Source organism: Lytechinus variegatus, chromosome 2 (assembly GCF_018143015.1).
Source record: "Lytechinus variegatus isolate NC3 chromosome 2, Lvar_3.0, whole genome shotgun sequence".
Classification (NCBI taxonomy): Eukaryota; Metazoa; Echinodermata; class Echinoidea; order Temnopleuroida; family Toxopneustidae; genus Lytechinus; species Lytechinus variegatus.
This window is the reverse complement of record NC_054741.1, coordinates 60,387,120-60,404,858: the sequence shown is the minus strand read 5'-3', so window position 1 is coordinate 60,404,858 and position 17,739 is coordinate 60,387,120. Positions and strand designations below refer to the sequence as shown.

General features: G+C 34.9%; 1 protein-coding gene across 1 annotated transcript; it reads right to left on the bottom strand.

Moving 5' to 3' along the window:
• Positions 1-4,879: 4,879 nt before the first annotated feature.
• On the bottom strand, positions 4,880-17,739 carry LOC121406901 (adhesion G protein-coupled receptor L3-like). Its single transcript, XM_041597773.1, has 13 exons — positions 17,542-17,739; positions 16,675-16,727; positions 15,211-15,328; positions 14,522-14,628; positions 12,694-12,799; positions 11,119-11,272; positions 10,481-10,547; positions 9,776-9,842; positions 7,665-7,753; positions 7,233-7,359; positions 6,465-6,506; positions 6,087-6,173; positions 4,880-5,517 (listed from the first exon to the last, which is right to left on the bottom strand). Exons 1-13 carry the CDS (start codon positions 17,665-17,667, stop codon positions 5,428-5,430), a joined length of 1,233 nt encoding a protein of 410 aa, XP_041453707.1. The 5' UTR covers positions 17,668-17,739; the 3' UTR covers positions 4,880-5,427.

Below are 17,739 nucleotides of genomic sequence, written 5' to 3'. Positions count from 1 at the left end.
ACGGCGTCGTAGTCGTCTGAACGTTCGAGTCAACGCCGTCGTCTGCCCTTGTTCACCACAAGAGCGCAGTTCACTTGCTCAAATGCATAGGTAACGTGGCTAGGAATTAAATCACAGATTTTCACGTGTGCAGTCAAGACCACTTAACTCCACAACACTAGTCCACGGCAGATTACAAATGTATATACAAAACTTAAAATATCTTCATCTCTACCTATCATCTTAAAGCCCTCCGCACACCTAACGACTGGTCAACGAACCTATTTTGGAACAAATCGCATTATGGTTATTTTCTGATTTTTTTTTTATTTTAGCTTCAAAGTATATGCTTATTTGAGTTTAAAATTGAATGTTAGAAATACTAATATGAACAGTTTTTTAACAATGGCGCATGGGGGGGGGGGTGCCACTTTGATTTGATTTTATTTATTAATTTCCACATTCCAATAAGCATCTACAAGAGTAATCGTATTTTCTTAGTATAACATAATAAGGAAATGATATAATCAATAACATATACATATATATATGTATATACAATCTAATTTAGATATATCTATACCTGATAAATTTCTTTTTTTTTGTAAAAATAAATAAATGAATATAGCAGAAAAAATCTATTCAGATATCAACATAATACATTTGAAATGTGGGAGACCTTCATCTTAAGCTTAGAGCTTGAAATTGATGAAGGTCTCAAAAGGAAAGGGGAATGAAAATCAGACAGACAGTGCAATAAAAGAGACTTATCTTTTATTGCACAAACTGATAGGAATATTACCAAAAAAAAGAAGATAGGGAAAGAAAAACTAAAATGAGGAAGTTATAATCATGTTAAAAAGAGTTAAAGTGCAAGTGTGCGAGAGTGCAAGTGCTGGGGGGGGGGGGGGGTTGTAATATCGGTTGGTACGTAACACACAGAGATTTTAGGTATTACATTTTAACAGTGTATTTCTCTTCAAAACAGCCTTGAATGAATAAAGTGTAGAGCATAACTTAATGTCAGGTGATAAATTATTCCATAAATCTGCACCGTAATGTCTAATTGATTTGTGTGCTTTATTAAGGTTTGGATTTGTGAGATGAAATTTGTTCGAGTTTCGTGTTGGATGAGAAAAGGCAATGTAAAAAAAGGACGCAGAGAAGGAAAATGAACGGGTAAAGGAAAAAGGTAGGTACGAAAAATAATAATCCGCCTAAATACCCTGTAAACAGAGATTCAATTTACATTTTTCATTTCAGTTCTGCAAAATATATGCTTGTAGGAGAAAGTTTGCATTCATTGTATGCTGCTCCTAACTGTCATCGTTCAGTATACCTGGCAACTGAGTGCGCTCACTTAGTGACTCAAAAATTTTGCTGGTGCCCCCTCCCCCCATGCCGTGACCCACGGTACGTCACTGGACATATATCTATCAGAAATGATTATTTACATGCGGCACCAAGTCATCAACCTAAAAGGTCGCCATCCGACAGACGTAACCAGGGCTTAAACCTGGAACCTCTGGAATACATTCAAAGTTTCTATTTTTTATTCATGTAAGCACGTAAACACGTAGAGCATGCACGTTTTTTAACCAAATTCTTCGATTCATCAGCACATTATATCATCAAATTACCTTCCATTAATATTCATTCTTGTAAAAGTATGTCAAATGCAAGGAGAAAAAAGTGTCCATTCTTGTTAAACGTGCGTGATCATGCTGACCAGTAGCATCACCATCTCAAAAGTCATATGCAAACATTTTCTATGATTACATTAGCTGGTTAACAAGAATTCCACGCTCATTTCAATCGCACTATAGGCGTACATCATCATATAAAAAATTAAACTAAGAAATGAAATATTTCAATATTAATTATTTTAAATATCAAAGTAAAGAGATAACCCCACACTCAAACTTAAGGTGGTATGACCCACAGTAGACATTTGACCGAAGGACACTGTAAGAATTAAGACAGAACGGTTTAGTGACCAAAGGCAATTATTTACAAATTTCATCTTTCAAGTTGCAGAAGCATATACAGGCATAGCAATATATCTTTTTAATTTTCTGAATTCATACATTATTTCATATTGGAAACTATACAGTGAGTATCACTAAAAAACTACAATTTGAATAGCCCCTTGCAGTTGACAAAAATACTTCCGTTCATGGGAATATATTTTTTTTCATAGGACTTTGGTCTATGATGGCAGCGTGATTAATGAAGAATATTATGCTTGGGTGGGCACTGGATTTCTCAAAGCTCGCAAAAATGTTGATTTTCACAGTGTATGGGAAAAATACAATTAAACGAAGTCACTGTGACGTACTTTTCTCCTAATACATTTGCATAGTCCATGAAAGTTATACCTTGGTCACATTTGCTCTACGGCAGCCGTACGGCGAGTCGAAAACAGCCGTTTTAACATTTTTTTTGTCCAAGTAGATATGGGTGGTTTGAATTAAAATTAATAAAACGGCTGTTTTCGACTCGCTTTACGGCCGCCGTAGAGCAAATGTGACCAAGGTATAAAACAGACATATCGCAACTTGTTTGAACTACTCTACTACCAAAACGAACCTATAAACCCTAGGTATACACAACTTCTAGGTCGTATACCAGCTGGAGCTGAGGTCATAAAATGAAATAAATCGATGCCAAAACAAGTAATTGCAATAAATATATCTCCAGTCTCTTTCGTATTATACACTTTGTTCTTCGATTAGAGGTTGGCATTTCATCCTTCTGTGAAGCCTAATTCTCCACCCTTTTTCCAAGCATGACTTATCGGAATAATCAAACCGATGTCATGCAATGGCCTGTATTCTGAAGTCGGGTTTAACTTAGGCCATAGTCAAGTCTGTGCTGAAATTATGGGAAGCCAAACACGTCAACGTGTTGTTTCTATTGTATGCTTCTAATATTCACTGTGCTCTTTCCTAATTCTTTAATAGGGAAGGCACCCATCGTATTTATCCTTCACAGACAGTTGATAATGATTTGAGAGTCAAATGAGCTGATTCATTGGACCTCTACTGTTAGAGATTTATGTCACAATTGGCTATTCATAGTTAAACCGCATTTTTAGACCAGAGTTTGAATTAAACCAGACCTCAGAATACGGGCCATTATGATTTATATTTTGCACAAACTTTTTTTTATCAGTAAGTGATGCTCACTCAATCGGAATCTTTTGTCGAGAGAACAGTAATGGTGGTCATGTTGCCATTCGCTTATAGACTTGTATAATACACGTTTGGAAATAGCTTCAAGATGTTACAAATAGGCCTACATATCTAATTTTATGTGATTTTTTTTCAAAGTGTGTACCTTTCGTTTTATGCGTGCTGTATATATTCATTTATATCCCTCTTATGAATATTCATGAGTATTCCAGATAAGGGATTGGTCAATTCGTGATCATGTAGCAAAGTATAATTTCAATCGGAAAGCACATCGCTGCAAATAGTTCCGTATATTTTACAAATATATCAGGCTTTGAGAAAGTATAGTGGGAATTATTTATCAAAGGTTGAACTGGCAATTACTATTTTCCCCGAGGGCCAAAGCCCCGAGGAAAAATAATTATATTGCCAGTCCAACCAATTAATATATTTGTTTTATAACTTGTAGACCTATAGTCCGTGCTGATGTGTAACAAATCTAGACCAATTCTAACGTTGCCGGACATAGTGCAGTTTCTGGGTAGGCAGCGCGCGGCTTGTGTCCGACTTCACATAATGAGAGGTACGCTGAGCCGCTATACAGTTGCACTAGCACTCAAGATGCAAAATTAAACGAGCAGGCTAACTACAAATACATACAAATTATAGTATCGGATCTTTCCAGGGAAGTGGGAGTGTAAAATTCTCACTTCCCTGCTTATTAAATCCTGTATGAATGGCCGTCATGGAATATATTATATTCTATATCTATATTATATTATATTATATTTTCTGCATGATAATCTAGAACCTTTTCAATATCCAAACAGACTTTTGTCGGTAAAGAATTAGAGCGAGATGCTTGTATCTTATTTATTTTTTTTGCGAATAAACGGTATACGGATCTCTGGATCCTGTCAGATCAGGGAGCATGCGCAGTTCAATATCGAGAGAACATACACGACATATCGAGCATGAACATGCGCAGTTTTACCAAGTGACTGGCTAGCGTTAGCTCGATAGGCCGCATGTTAGGACGAGGTCCGGCAACGTTAGAATTGGTCTAGATTGCTAACATATCAACAAGGACTAGGTCTACAAGTTTTAAAGGGATATAAAACAAATATATCAGGCGTTTTCTTCGAAAGAATAGTGGGAATTTGGACTGCCAATATAAGCTTCGCCCCTTGGGGAAAATAGTTATTGCCAGTGAAACCTGGGATAAAATTCCCACTATACTTTTTCAACACCTGATATATTTGTATGATATACATATATACATATTGCTAGAAGCGAACTTGAAAGAAACGACTGGTCAAGTTTTTGACCAGCTGTTTGTTAAAATACATGCATTTTCCAGAAAGTATTATGATTTTACCCAGTACTCGAGCATATTAGGCCTACTGCATTTTTTTAAGATCATGTTTTCCATTTATTTCCTCGATCCTCTCCTCCTTATTTCCCTACCTTCTCAAACTCTTGTTGTTTCATGGCAAATGATACTCTATTACCCGATGGAATAAGATTAATCGGGGAATCTACATCACATAAGCTATGCTTCATTATCCCACATGCTCCAATTTTATCAAGTTTTTACAATGCATTCTATAGAAATACGGTTTGAACAGAAATAGTGTATCTATTTGCGTAATCTGAATATATCAAATTAATGAAATCAATCAATACATACATCAATTAATCAATCAATCAATCAAACAAACAATCATTCTATCAATCAATCAATCTATCAAACTATCAATCAAACAATTAAGCAATAAATCGATCAATAAATCAATCAATCAAGTATATTTTTTGTCTTAACAATCATGCCTACTTATATTCCAGTATCAATTGTCTTATAATGGCTTATATACTCTCTTTTTCCCGAAAGTGTAAATCCATTCACTAGCAGCCATCTTTATCAGTGAGTGAATGTTCCAAATGTACTGTTCTATCATTATAGCTCATTCATATTTGGAATATCCTTTCAGCATGTTCAGATAGCTTCTTATGATCTGCTTCCATGTGTATTAAAATGAATAAACTTCTACGATTTATAAATTTATACATTTAAATTGAATTTAAAATTTTCAGAATTTGTCTCTCGTTGCATCCGGATCTCGGAGTGAGTGCCGAATCTAGAGTGATGTCTTTCTCGATGATATTAGGCCTACTTCTAGGACATGAAGGACTCGAAACCTCAACTTTCGATGAAGCGATGCTTGGTGACTATGTCTAGGGTACGGTTGTAGTCAAGTTTTTCTGCCCGTGTTGATTAATTACAAACCTCGGGAATGTTTGGCGTCTGGCTAACAGGAGCGGGAGCGACTCGAACCAGTCTCATGTTAGACTTTGCTGTTTTGCCCTGGTCAAAATGATGTCACAGTTATGAAAACGTTTGCAAGACTCATGTATCAGAGGAAATGACAAGAGGAAGAAGGTTATGATGGTGGCATCTATACCATCTACAGCTCAACCATTTTATGAGGAAAAGTATAGAAATAAAATGATGTTGTTGGTGGTGACGATGCATGATGATGATGGTGATAAAAATGATAGTAGTAGTAATACTAATACTGACTATACTAATGATTATAATAACGATGCTGTTAATGATAAATCCATCAAAGTACATTAATTACTGCACATGTTAAACAATGAGAGAACCGTTATAAAAAGGTAATATGATATGCCCTTTAAGGGTTAAAACAAAAGAAACATCCTAATTTCAGATTTCAATCGAACTTTCTCTATTATATACTTTAGAAATTCACCAATTACGTCAGGAAGACAATGGGGATGGATAAAAAAAACGAATAATTAATAAAACTTGCTAAAACAAATGAACACAAATTGAGACTTGCTACATCAAAGTGTTTTTGGGGGAAATGTTATAAAGTTTGATTAAGCTTAAATTGTATAAATTATATTCACCTCTGATGTTGAAGCTGTACCAGAATTGGTGTCCAAATTCCGGCTGTCACGAGCTTTACGAAAATGTTCTTTAATGACGTTTCGGACCTGCTCCCCCAAAACACACACAAAAATAACGTTTAGCCATCTTGTTTGTTTACACATTGACAAGTATAGCAATCACTTGAACAAAGATTAATTTTTCGTATCCCATTTCTCGTACCGTAATGAAAATTCCCTGCCGAGTGCTATACACGTATTAATTACCAAATGACATCATAAATACAAGCATAGTTGGTAATGTGTCTATCGTGTATTTGGAATTTTTTTTTTACACATTTTCGTCTTATGATACACTACGGGGTTTTTGACTGCCAGATTTATGATTACATAACATACCTCGGTATTCAGAAAGCAGTAAAACAGTGATACGAAGAAACCCTGAAAGGAGATAATATGAAACATGATAAACATGTCAGTAAATGAAGAGCCACCAAGCATTCTATAAAATTTAATAACGAATTAGTTTCTTGATAAAATATACTGATTACAATAGTTTTTCATAAACAAAGCTTTGCAGTATGTTGGACCATCGTAACCGAGGAATCAATATGAATATTTCGAGGAGGAGGGAGTTATCATAAAAAGTTTTTATTCCATGTTTGTGAGCGGACCAAAATTATTTTGATCAAATATAATAATAAACAAATGATAATGATAAAATAGGCCTAATGATTATGACAATTTTCAAGAAAGTGTTTTAACAAAAAGATTACTTTTATGACTAAATAAACTCACGTAAAATAAAATTAAATTCAATTCAAAGCAAATCTATTTTCTTTCAATTATTTTCTTTACCAACACTTTACCAAAAATATAGGACATGTTTAAAAAAATATCATCATGTCACGATTGCATGTACCTCGCTGTGTAGTTCAATTTTATCTAGTGAGCAGAGGAGACAAAATATTTTTATAGGATGTAGATACATCTATGTATATATTTCACCTCATTGATTACTTTTATGTTAGAATTCATCGAGAGGCAAACACACTTGCTCTCCTAATTTGGGGGAAGTTTTCAAGTAATAAAATTAAGGACATGCCTGGGACATGCATCCACGTACTATACACATTGATCATTCAATATTAAAGTTCAAGACAATACCTGGAGAGGGTTAAGCACGTTAAAGATGTAGGCGAGTGATCTGATAGGGAATAATGTCAATACAGGTCCTAAGAGCCAAGTTGTACCGAGCAGAGGGAAAAGCAATATGGTGCTGCGAAGCCCATTTCTGAAAACGAAAACACAAAATGCAAACTGAAACCCATTGGTATTTTATGCGAAAACATTCAACATAATTACACAGCATATCAACTCTACATCATGTAATCTTTCCATGAATAATATGTATTCCCCCTAAAAATGCATAGAAAAGTACTTGTGTCAATTAAGTAATATAATATTTTTTTAAAAATCAATGTTGATTGGAAATGAATTAAGAGGTTTTATACCAGTCTTGCCTTCAGCTTAATATAGTTTTTACGAATACGAAACGACTATAGTTATCAAAAAATAGGAATAATAACTAATTATTACCTGATTTGCTTGATTTTATCATTTTCAAGTTGTCCTCGAGATGCCGCTACCACTGCCTTTACAACAAGTGCAAGAATAATGACGTTGACCTAATGGTGCCAATTAATAAATACGAATACATGTATTTCATTAATAAAACAATCTTTATATATAATGTATATAAAGGTTTTAATTCTAAACTGCAACTTCTTAAAACTTCTGGGTTATTGCATTTGCAGTGGCGTAACTACGGGGGGGGGGGGCATGGGGGGGCACGTGCCCCCCCAATCGGCTGGCCAAAAAAAAAAAAAAAACGGGGAAAAGGAGAAAAAGAGGGAAAAAAGAAAGAGAAACGTAGTGGGGGAAAACGAAATTGTTGTTGATCATATTGTTATATTATATTATGTTATATAAGCATTTTTTCACAACTTTATGAAACATTATTTGCTTAATTGTGTCTCCGTTGTTCCTGGCGCTCGCAAAGACTTTTTAACGAGATACCTGCTGTACTAAAGCCTCCCGTTTTCAAATCAATATACCACAAAATAATATATTTCCTCGCAATTAGAGTTATTATTGTTATAAGAAGTGATATATTCTTCTTTTTCATGACAACTGAAAGTTATTGCCCTATTTTAAGGTCTTAATATAAAACATTTCCTGCCTGTCCGTGCTAACGTTCGCATAAGTGGATTGGTGAGATTTCTGCTCTTCATGAACTCCTAAAATCAGTCCTTAAAATGTCAATTTTTCTGATCTGAATATAAAAAAAATTTAGCTCGCGCTTCCCGCTCGCATCATTTGGTTAGTGAAATACATGGGGTCTTAGTGAATTCCTACAAACAAGCCTTGGAATGCCCCTCTTCATGTCTGAATTTCCTATATTTTCAGCTCGCGCTCGCAGTATTTCATTAGTGAGATGCATATAATAATCATTATAACAATGACTTCAAAAAGTGCTCCATGTGTTTAAATGTAATTCTAACAAAATCAGTAAGCGCTTGGCACTCGCATTAGATGACTATATGTATACTCTGACTTAATGGATTCGTAACTATAGTCCTTAAAATATCCATGTTTGTGGTCAATATATACAAAAATTTCAGCTCGCGCTTCGCGCTCGCATCATTTGGTTAGTCAAATACGTAGGGTCTTAGAGTATTCCTACAAACAACCCTTAGAATGCCCTTCTTCAGGTCTATATTTTCTAAATTTTCAGCTCGCGCTTTTGCGCTTGCAGTATTTGATTAGTAAGATGCGTATGATCATCATGATTACATGACTATAAAAGGTGCTTCATGACTGTGTTTAGATGTAATTCTAACAAAATCAGCAAAGGGTGGCAATAGCATTAGATGACTATGGTGAGATATTTATACTCTTAATGGATTCTAAAATATAATCCTTAAAATTTCCTTGTTTAGGGTCAGTATATACAAAAATTTTAGCTCGCGCTACGCGCTCGCATTGTTTGTCTAGTGAGACAGTACAGTATGATTACAAAACAATTTGCTTATAATGCAATTTTTAGTCCTTAATATAAAAAAATTTCAGCTCGCGCTTCGCGCTCGCATTATTTAATCAGTGAGATACATATTCGTTTGATGGCACTGCATGTCCTTAAAATATCTCTATTAGGTCAGTTCACCTGACAACTGAGCGCGCTTTGCGCGCTCCCTAAGTGACCCGAAATTTTTGCTGGTGCCCCCCCAATGCCGTGACCCACGGTACGCCACTGTGCATTTGTATTGTAGATTAATATGATATAAGGACGATTAATGTACATTCTTCGAGGTAAAGTCATAATCGTTCGATGTTAGGCACAAAATCCATCAGTTACACTTTACAAAAGATATAAAGCATCCCAATGAGAAGCTCTGTCGCTTCACTCCCTCGCTTTCGATTTTTTTTAAAGTCTTCGCGTCCTGCCCCCCCCCCCCAGCAATAAAATTCTGCGTACGGACATGTCAATAACGATACATACTGACGAAGTCGGAGGTCTGCCGAATGCTGTATACTCTTCCATATGGATGTATGTACAATACATGAATAACATGTATAGCAGAAGAAGTATGGATTATATAATGAAAATTTAAAATCAAATGATTGAGTGCAGAGTTTAGATTTCTTACGAATGTAATTAAGCTAAGAGGTCCGCTAAATGCCCAAATAGTTCCATCGTTTGGGTTCAGCCAGCAACTGCATTATGAAAAGGAAAGAATAAAGTCTTCAGAATGGTAAATACACAGTCAAACGTTTAACATTGTCCAATTTGTAATATCTAATATTCAATAAATTAAGCATGATGTTAAACTACTGTAAAGTACATTAAACAACGTTGTATAAAACAACGTTGAATAGCCATGGTCATGGTGGTGTAGCGGTTCTGACTCTCACCTTGTAATCAGAGGGTCGTCTGTTCGAATCCCACCATGACCTAGCGTCCTTTGGCAAGGCGTCAATCTACATTTTGCCACTCTCACCCAGGTGCTAATTGGGTACCGGTATAGGAAACAATCGTCATTGTGGTTGGTTTAGCAAGTGTGCGCCTTGTAGCCTACTTGAAATGCTATGAATCCAGTGACCGGGTAATAATCATTGTGAAGCACTTTGAGCAGTCGTAGATTGATAAAGCGCGATATAAATACAATTTATTACTATTATTATAAATATTTAAAGTGTTTTACGGTGTAAGAAAAACTTAATAAACCATGTTCACATGAGGAAACTGCAGTTGTCATCTATCATGTCTATGGAAGAATGAACTTATACATACATCATTTATTACAAAACATGTTACACAATGTGCTATTATAAAACATTGACCATGCACTCACTATTGATCATATCCATAGCTCTGATGCCTCACACCTCCAGTAATAGTGATTATCAGGGCTGGCAAACCTTGAAAATATTTCGGGAAATAGTAAAACAATATTCGGCAATTTTATTACTTTTAACTGAAGGCTTAACTTGAATTTGTATAGTAATAATTTTGATTGCAAACACGTCTTTTAACGCTAAGGTGAAGTTTGATAGGATGATGATAACACTGATATCCAATTGGATATAATTCGTCAGGATTATCAGGAAATTAATTTCCTTCACTTAAGGCAGCAACTCTACCTGCACGTGCAACACCACGGTAATATTGTGTCAATCGCTGGTTCATTGGTAGGATCCATCATCTAAAAAATACAAAGTGTTCAGACTCCTGTAGATTTTACTAGCAGGGAGTATCGGAAATGAATCCTAAATCACTCATTAAATCACAGGGGTAAATCGGACCCTATCATACGAAGTTTAGGCGCAAAAAGTATACCCTTTTTAGTTATATTCTATTTTGTTAATACCTTCGCATATCTGACCCTAATCACATAGGTTAACGCACAAAAAACATACCCCCCTTTCGGCATTTTAGTGTGTTTGACACCCTTATTTTTTGTTATCAGGCATGCCACAGGTATGGACTTACCCCATCCTATGATACCGTAGACCCATGTTCGTAGATTGTCAGAATCAAACACTCTGATGATTTGACGATATAGATGTACGCCCTCTACGAGCATCCAAAACATCATTGCCAGAGAGAAGTAGTGCAAAATGAAGGCATATGATTTGCATGCAGCCTAGATACAAGAGGTTCAAGTAAAATCAAAGTAATACAGGATTTAGATGCAACAACATTGGTTGAAATCTCATGAATAACAATATATATATTTCATTCAAAACCGATCATCATACCGATTTGAGCAACCGATCAACCAAAAATAACTTTGCTTTATTTAAAACTCATGGACGCTTACCCTGGAGCTTTACTTACTGAAATACATTATTAAATAGCATAGGAAGATTCAACGAATTGAAAGCGACCAAAGAGAAGCAATAATGTATCTGTAATTTCACCGACCTTGCATTGGAAGTGTCTTGAAAGTCAAATGAAAATTTCCAAAACAGTGGGGTTTTTTTTAGATAGTTTTATAAGCCCTGATTCCAGAAATAAATTACATGTACATTCATTTTGTTTTGCTGTTACTGTTGTTGCTCGCCAATCAATGTTTTCAGCTGGCGGTACTTTTACAAGGAAATTATCAGGCGTGCTCGCAAACTTAACCAACATTTTGAATACAATACAAGGTTAAGGAAAAGGAGGACAGATTATTTCTCTATCATTTTTCATTCTCGATTTTCGAGCCAGGAGATTGTATGTTTTCTTTTTCGAAATGAGTATTTTTTTTATATTAAAAACGATAATTTCATATTTTCATGCAGCGCACGATTCATCCATTAAGTGGCGCTGCTCGACGAGCACATATTGATTCTCTTTCTTGTGTTTTGTTATGCAAATGCACTTGGAATGAAAAAAATACCACAAAACACAATAAAAAAATATAAAAATGATTATGAAGCAGAACTTAATGTTGCGAAATATCAAGTAAGAAAAAACTGTTCAATCATAATCCGTTAAAAATGAAATGTTATATTTTCATTTTATGTGGAGTAATTTCATGTTGACTAATCTGATTATTGATAAATCATTGATAGGGAGAGTGAGTCACTACTATGTAATCCAGTTTTGTTCCTGTTACATGTAACAGAACTCATAATGTGATATTGACTACAATAAGTGAAGATTAAACTTTGGAAGGCCAAACTATCTTTCTGATCATACAGAGAGAAAGAGAGAGAGAGGGCCATGGATTTACCAAAATTTATAAACAGAAAAAAAAGAAAAAGAAAGAAATTTGTTCCATACGCAATATCTGGCCGACCTCAATTCCTCGGCTTGCTCATTACGCCACCACTTCTGATCCAAACTGGAAAACCTTTTTTTTCTTCTTTTTTTTAAATCCGAAGATGAGAAATGTTTACGAAGGCATTCATATAGCCAAGGAAGTGATAGTGCATTGCATTATTTGAAATCAATATTTGCTTTTTGAAATTGAAAATAACACACAAATACTCGCAATCGGATGATACAAGTTTAAGAGGTTTTACAAGATATAGAATATGTAATTACCAAAAGCTTTCCATGTGGAAACAAAATTACCTCGATTTCAATTGGATTGGTGTTGAAAAGGAAGGTGATGTCAAAGAACAGAATGGCAATCATCAGGTTGGTGTGAATTATTACACGGTCAGCTGCCAAGGATCGTCTAAGTATAAAGTGAAAACAACTTCTATGAAAAAACCCCATTCATTTTCGTTTTTAGGGATAAGAAGAAAATTTCCTTGAGATTGATTGGGAACAATCACGGAACTACATTTTGATAAAGGCGTAATTATAAACTTTTCATTAGAAATCAATATGTGTCCCTTTGCCCTAATTATATAAGTTATTGCGAATTCTTCGCTCAACTTATTTACTGAAAGCCAATGCAGAAAACCCAGATAGTGTGAAGAAAATGGTGTCACCGCTAAATTCTATATCAAACAGTTTCTTGTCAGAATGCTATACCTTTGTTCCTTTTCCTTGTCTTTTTTTTCAGGCTCGCTTCAATTTAGAAATGTTATCGTCCATATGACGATTATCAAAAGTTTTCATTTAATAATGATTTACAAAACAAATAATTTCCCCCGTATATCATTCAATTGAGTATCTGAACATAAAAGATGACCCATTTCGGGAATTTCCTAATGAAATTCAGTGATATAGATTAAAATCTGATGGGATCACACCTCTGCAACAATTTTCCATGCTCAATTCAATTGAAAAAGAAATGGGCTTTGGTTAATCTTATATTCAGGTCTCCAATGGGGTTTTCATCTTATCGTATTTTTTAAAACACAAGAATATCAACATATTATTGGAGAATGTAACTTGCTTCGAAATGCTGACATCAAATCAAATGGTAGGGGCTTTAATGCCCCCCCATTCAAAACTTTCCTGTGAATCCAATTGACAGATACATATCACCCCACCGACGATGATACCTCTCTGTAAATATTGATGTTGGATTTTTCAAGTCACATAAATTTCAAGTACTGGTATATTAATATTCCATCAGATTGCAGATATTTATTTATTCATTAAAACATCTTCATACAGGATAACATGTTCAGATAAAATGCGCTATTAATATATTATGTATTGCTATCAACAGGGGTAGCGAAATGGTATTAACAGCTGATTTTGTGTGAAAGGCGACATCGAAGTGACGTCATTTTCTATTCAATTATCAAGTGCAATTGTTTTCATTTTTATATTCTTTTATATTCTTCTTTCTTCCTGTTTCAATCTCTTTTTCTTGACAACTTCAAAAATCGAAGTGAGAAAGGGCCCTGCTGGAAAGAACAGTATCACACAGTGTGATAATAGTGTGTTCACAAAGAAGACTTATGTGATAAAGTGCAAAAATTCCACAGTGTGAAGATATTTTCACACTGTGGACACCTCGACAGTGTGACTGTTCAGAGCGTGTTCTCATGGTCGACTATGTGAATATGTGATGTCCACAATGTTAAGGTGATTTCACATTGTGTTCCACACTGTGAACACGCCGTGACACACACTGTGGGACACTGTGTTACTTCTAGCGGGGGGGGGGGTCTCATCATGCCCTCGTAGCAACGCAGCCTCTGGTTATCAAGAAAAAATATAGTTTCAAGTTTCAAAATTTATATATTGATCAAACTCCACACATATTGGATCATTTTCAATCTTACAAACAGACACTTAATATGAACAATTACAGTGAGACACAAAGTTACAAATCAGAAATATATTATTTACTCGGGATTATTCAAGGGGGGTCGTACTGATTCCCCATTTAAAGAAATAAGAAGAACCTTGCCTCACGGAATGCATTTAAAGTATCTATGAGTTTTGAGAGATTTCCAAACCGCAAAACAAACGATACATAACTTGATATTCTCACCTGAGAATAAAGAAGAAAATCAGACTAATGATGAGTGACGTCACTGAAAGTCCAATACCACACCGGGTCAGAATAGCACCGATGAATATATCGATCTCATTTACATCCTGCAATATGGCATTGTTAACAGACAATATCTTTTATCTGGATTCATAATCGAAATCAAATATCTAGTTTCTGTTGTAAAATAATCACTAAATCTAATCAGATTATCGTAATTAATGTAAAAAAATATCATTAGCCGAGTTTGAAGTTAATCCCCAAGACAGATTTAGTTATCGAGAGAATTGGGCATTTCAGTTGTAAAATGCTATGTAACATTTGATCCTGTGTCCTCTGCGAAAACTATTCAGAACACTATCGATTTAGTCGAATGGATGCCTGTATAGTTCTTGCGAGTACAGAAACGGGACGGATGGATGGACAGTCGACCTGAAAACAATGCCTCCGGCAACTATACTTGAGTTAAATGTCATTCTTTGAAAAGTTATTTGAAATCGACGGAACATACTTGAATATAATAACATGAGGATTCAACTATAATTTGGATTGCAGTCAGTGGTCATATAACATGTATAATTCCTTGAAATTGGTTGGGACACATGGGATTTCTGTATGGTCGTGTAATTTCTGTAGGTTGTGTAATTTCTATATTTTTGTGTAAATTCAGCATGGTTGTGTAATCTTACCCGATCATTCGGTCGCAACTGCACGAGAATGGCAAAGCTAGTCATGTGATCACAGTAACATGACGTCATATTCGCGTTGTCTGTTGGGATCTCCCGGCAGCCGCTGAAATTCCAGTTTCTTTTGGAAAAATATTAACCAGACACATCACTTAATGAGCATTTCAAAAAGGAAATGTTTGGTTTATTTTCATATCTCATAAAATTTAACGTCTAACAAGAAAGAAAAAATCATTTATGATAAAATGATACAATACATCACAATAATTTAATCTAGAAGATAAAATGGTTATAACATTTGAACATTCCCGATTGGAGACAGAAAGTGAGGATATGAAGGGTAAATTAAAAAAAAAGCAGAGCTTGTAATTTATAGTTTCCCTATAATATCTTATAATTATATTAAATTTGTGATATATGTTACGAAAAGGAGATAAAAAAATACCTAAAAAGAAAGAGAGAGGAAGGGTGAACTGACAAGAGTTAGGGAGAACATTCTGTCCCGAGGGATGATCATTCAGATGTAAGTTTTCGAATAACGTGTAAAAGAATATGCGGATCTGGAATCGAATTGTAGATCATTCCAAAATAATGGACCTGTGATAACACTTGTATTATGTGAAAAAGCGGTACGAGTACGTGGAAGATAATAATAATTACTTTGACGAGTTGGGTAACTATGAATTCCGTCATTCCTTCTATAAATAAGGAAGAGACAGTGCATGGCGGGCAATGTTTTTTCTTAAAATTGAAACAGAACTATTCCAAGGTTAACTGTATGAAAATCATGGATTTGTAGAATATTACATGAATAAATAAAGCGTGGTTTAGAATAAGCCCGGAAACTTGTATCGTATTACTCTTTTTGGATAATAACATTTTATTGATATGAAGTTTTGAAAAAGTTCCCCCTAGAAAGGATACCGTTATTTAAATGCGGCAAAATTAGAATGGATTCTAAACATAACAGACACGAGTGGGAAAATATAGATTTAAATTTGGAGATTTCACCAGAATTTCTGGATACAAGTTTGCTAATTTGAAAATGTGAGATTTCCAAGTAATAATGATGATACTAGCACTACTACTATAACTATTACTATTACTTCTACTACTACTACTACTACTACCACTACTACTACTACTACTACTACTACTACTACTACTACTACTACAACCACTACTACTACTTCTACTACTACTACTACTAATAATAATGATCCTAATAATGACGATGATAGTGATGAGAATAATGATAAGAATAATAACAATAATGATAATCATAATAAATACAACTATAATGTAACTTATATAGCACCAAATGCACTCTTTCTAGTGTTCAAATCACATAGAGACTCAATGATCGATTCACAACAAATATCACAACCAATCTAATAAGCACAATGCCGAAAACAAAAGAATGGTGACGACATGCATGGCTTCCATAATAAACCCATATTATGATACCTTGATTGTGTGTCGAAGAAGCCACATTTCGGCAATGGAGGCTGGGATAGTACCTGCATTTTATGTAGGGAAAAGAAAATGAACAAAATAAAAATAATGTTTTGAAAGCATCAGCTGCATTTGACATACATCCCGGGTTACTTCCCCTTTTCATATTATACTTTATTTAGTATGGAATGGTCAGTATTACTTTTACATTTCAAAGACACCTTACATTTTTAAAAGAAATTGGTAATTATAATATTTTAAATGAATAGTGTGAGTAGTTTGAGTACCAGTGACATATATCACTATTCTTAGTTGATTCGAAGGTCAGGGGCGGTGCCACGGGGGAAGGGGAGGCAGGTGGGGCAACCTCTCGTATGATGTTTCAAGTAGTGGAAACAAATAAAGGCCACAGAACAAAGATGAAGGGAAAAATTAAAAAAAGAATGTCGTATAACGGGGAAGTCTTTGTCGTCTAATTCTATGATACCTCCATAAAATATGAGTTCCACTTTAGGTCACCATGCCCACCGTCAAATTTTCCTGGCGCCGCCCCGAAGACGGTTATTATTTTCATTGATTATGAAAGGTTTGTTTCTAACTTTCGTTCTGAAGATTTATTTATTTCTGAGGAAATACTGTCTTGCAGAGTCTCCCAATTAATGTTAAATGTTGTTCGAGGGTCAGAAATAATACGAAGCACAAGCCAAAGTAAAAAATACATATACACCGTTTCTGTGATAATGCTTTAATTATTGCCTTGAATTCCAAATTGAAACACTGAAAATGTATTTACATGTAAAACTGAAACCAATTCCTACTTTTATAATTCATTTTGCACGGGAAGTTGAAAAGATTGTAAACTCTTCGGTATATACTCACTTTAGAATGTGTAAGGTTGAAACTAAAGGGAACAGACACTTTCTCGTCACCAATAAATACAAATGCTGTTACAACATCACTTGCAACTTGAGTGATGACATCAGTTTTATCGGTGGCGTCCTTCATCGTGTAGTTATTTAAAAGCTCAGCATGACGTGCCGATGTAACGATGCTTATTGTGACGGTCAGTTGGTCTAG

What these genes read in the sequence shown, in the direction of transcription:
- LOC121406901 (XM_041597773.1), bottom strand. Translation starts at nt 17,667, where the DNA reads ATGAAGGACGCCACCGATAAAACTGATGTCATCACTCAAGTTGCAAGT. An exon ending in AGCTATGGATATGATCAATA is followed by an intron (nt 9,843 to 10,480) that starts GTGAGTGCATGG and finishes TTCATAATGCAG; the next exon opens with TTGCTGGCTGAACCCAAACG. An exon ending in ACGTGCTTAACCCTCTCCAG is followed by an intron (nt 6,507 to 7,232) that starts GTATTGTCTTGA and finishes ATCTCCTTTCAG; the next exon opens with GGTTTCTTCGTATCACTGTT.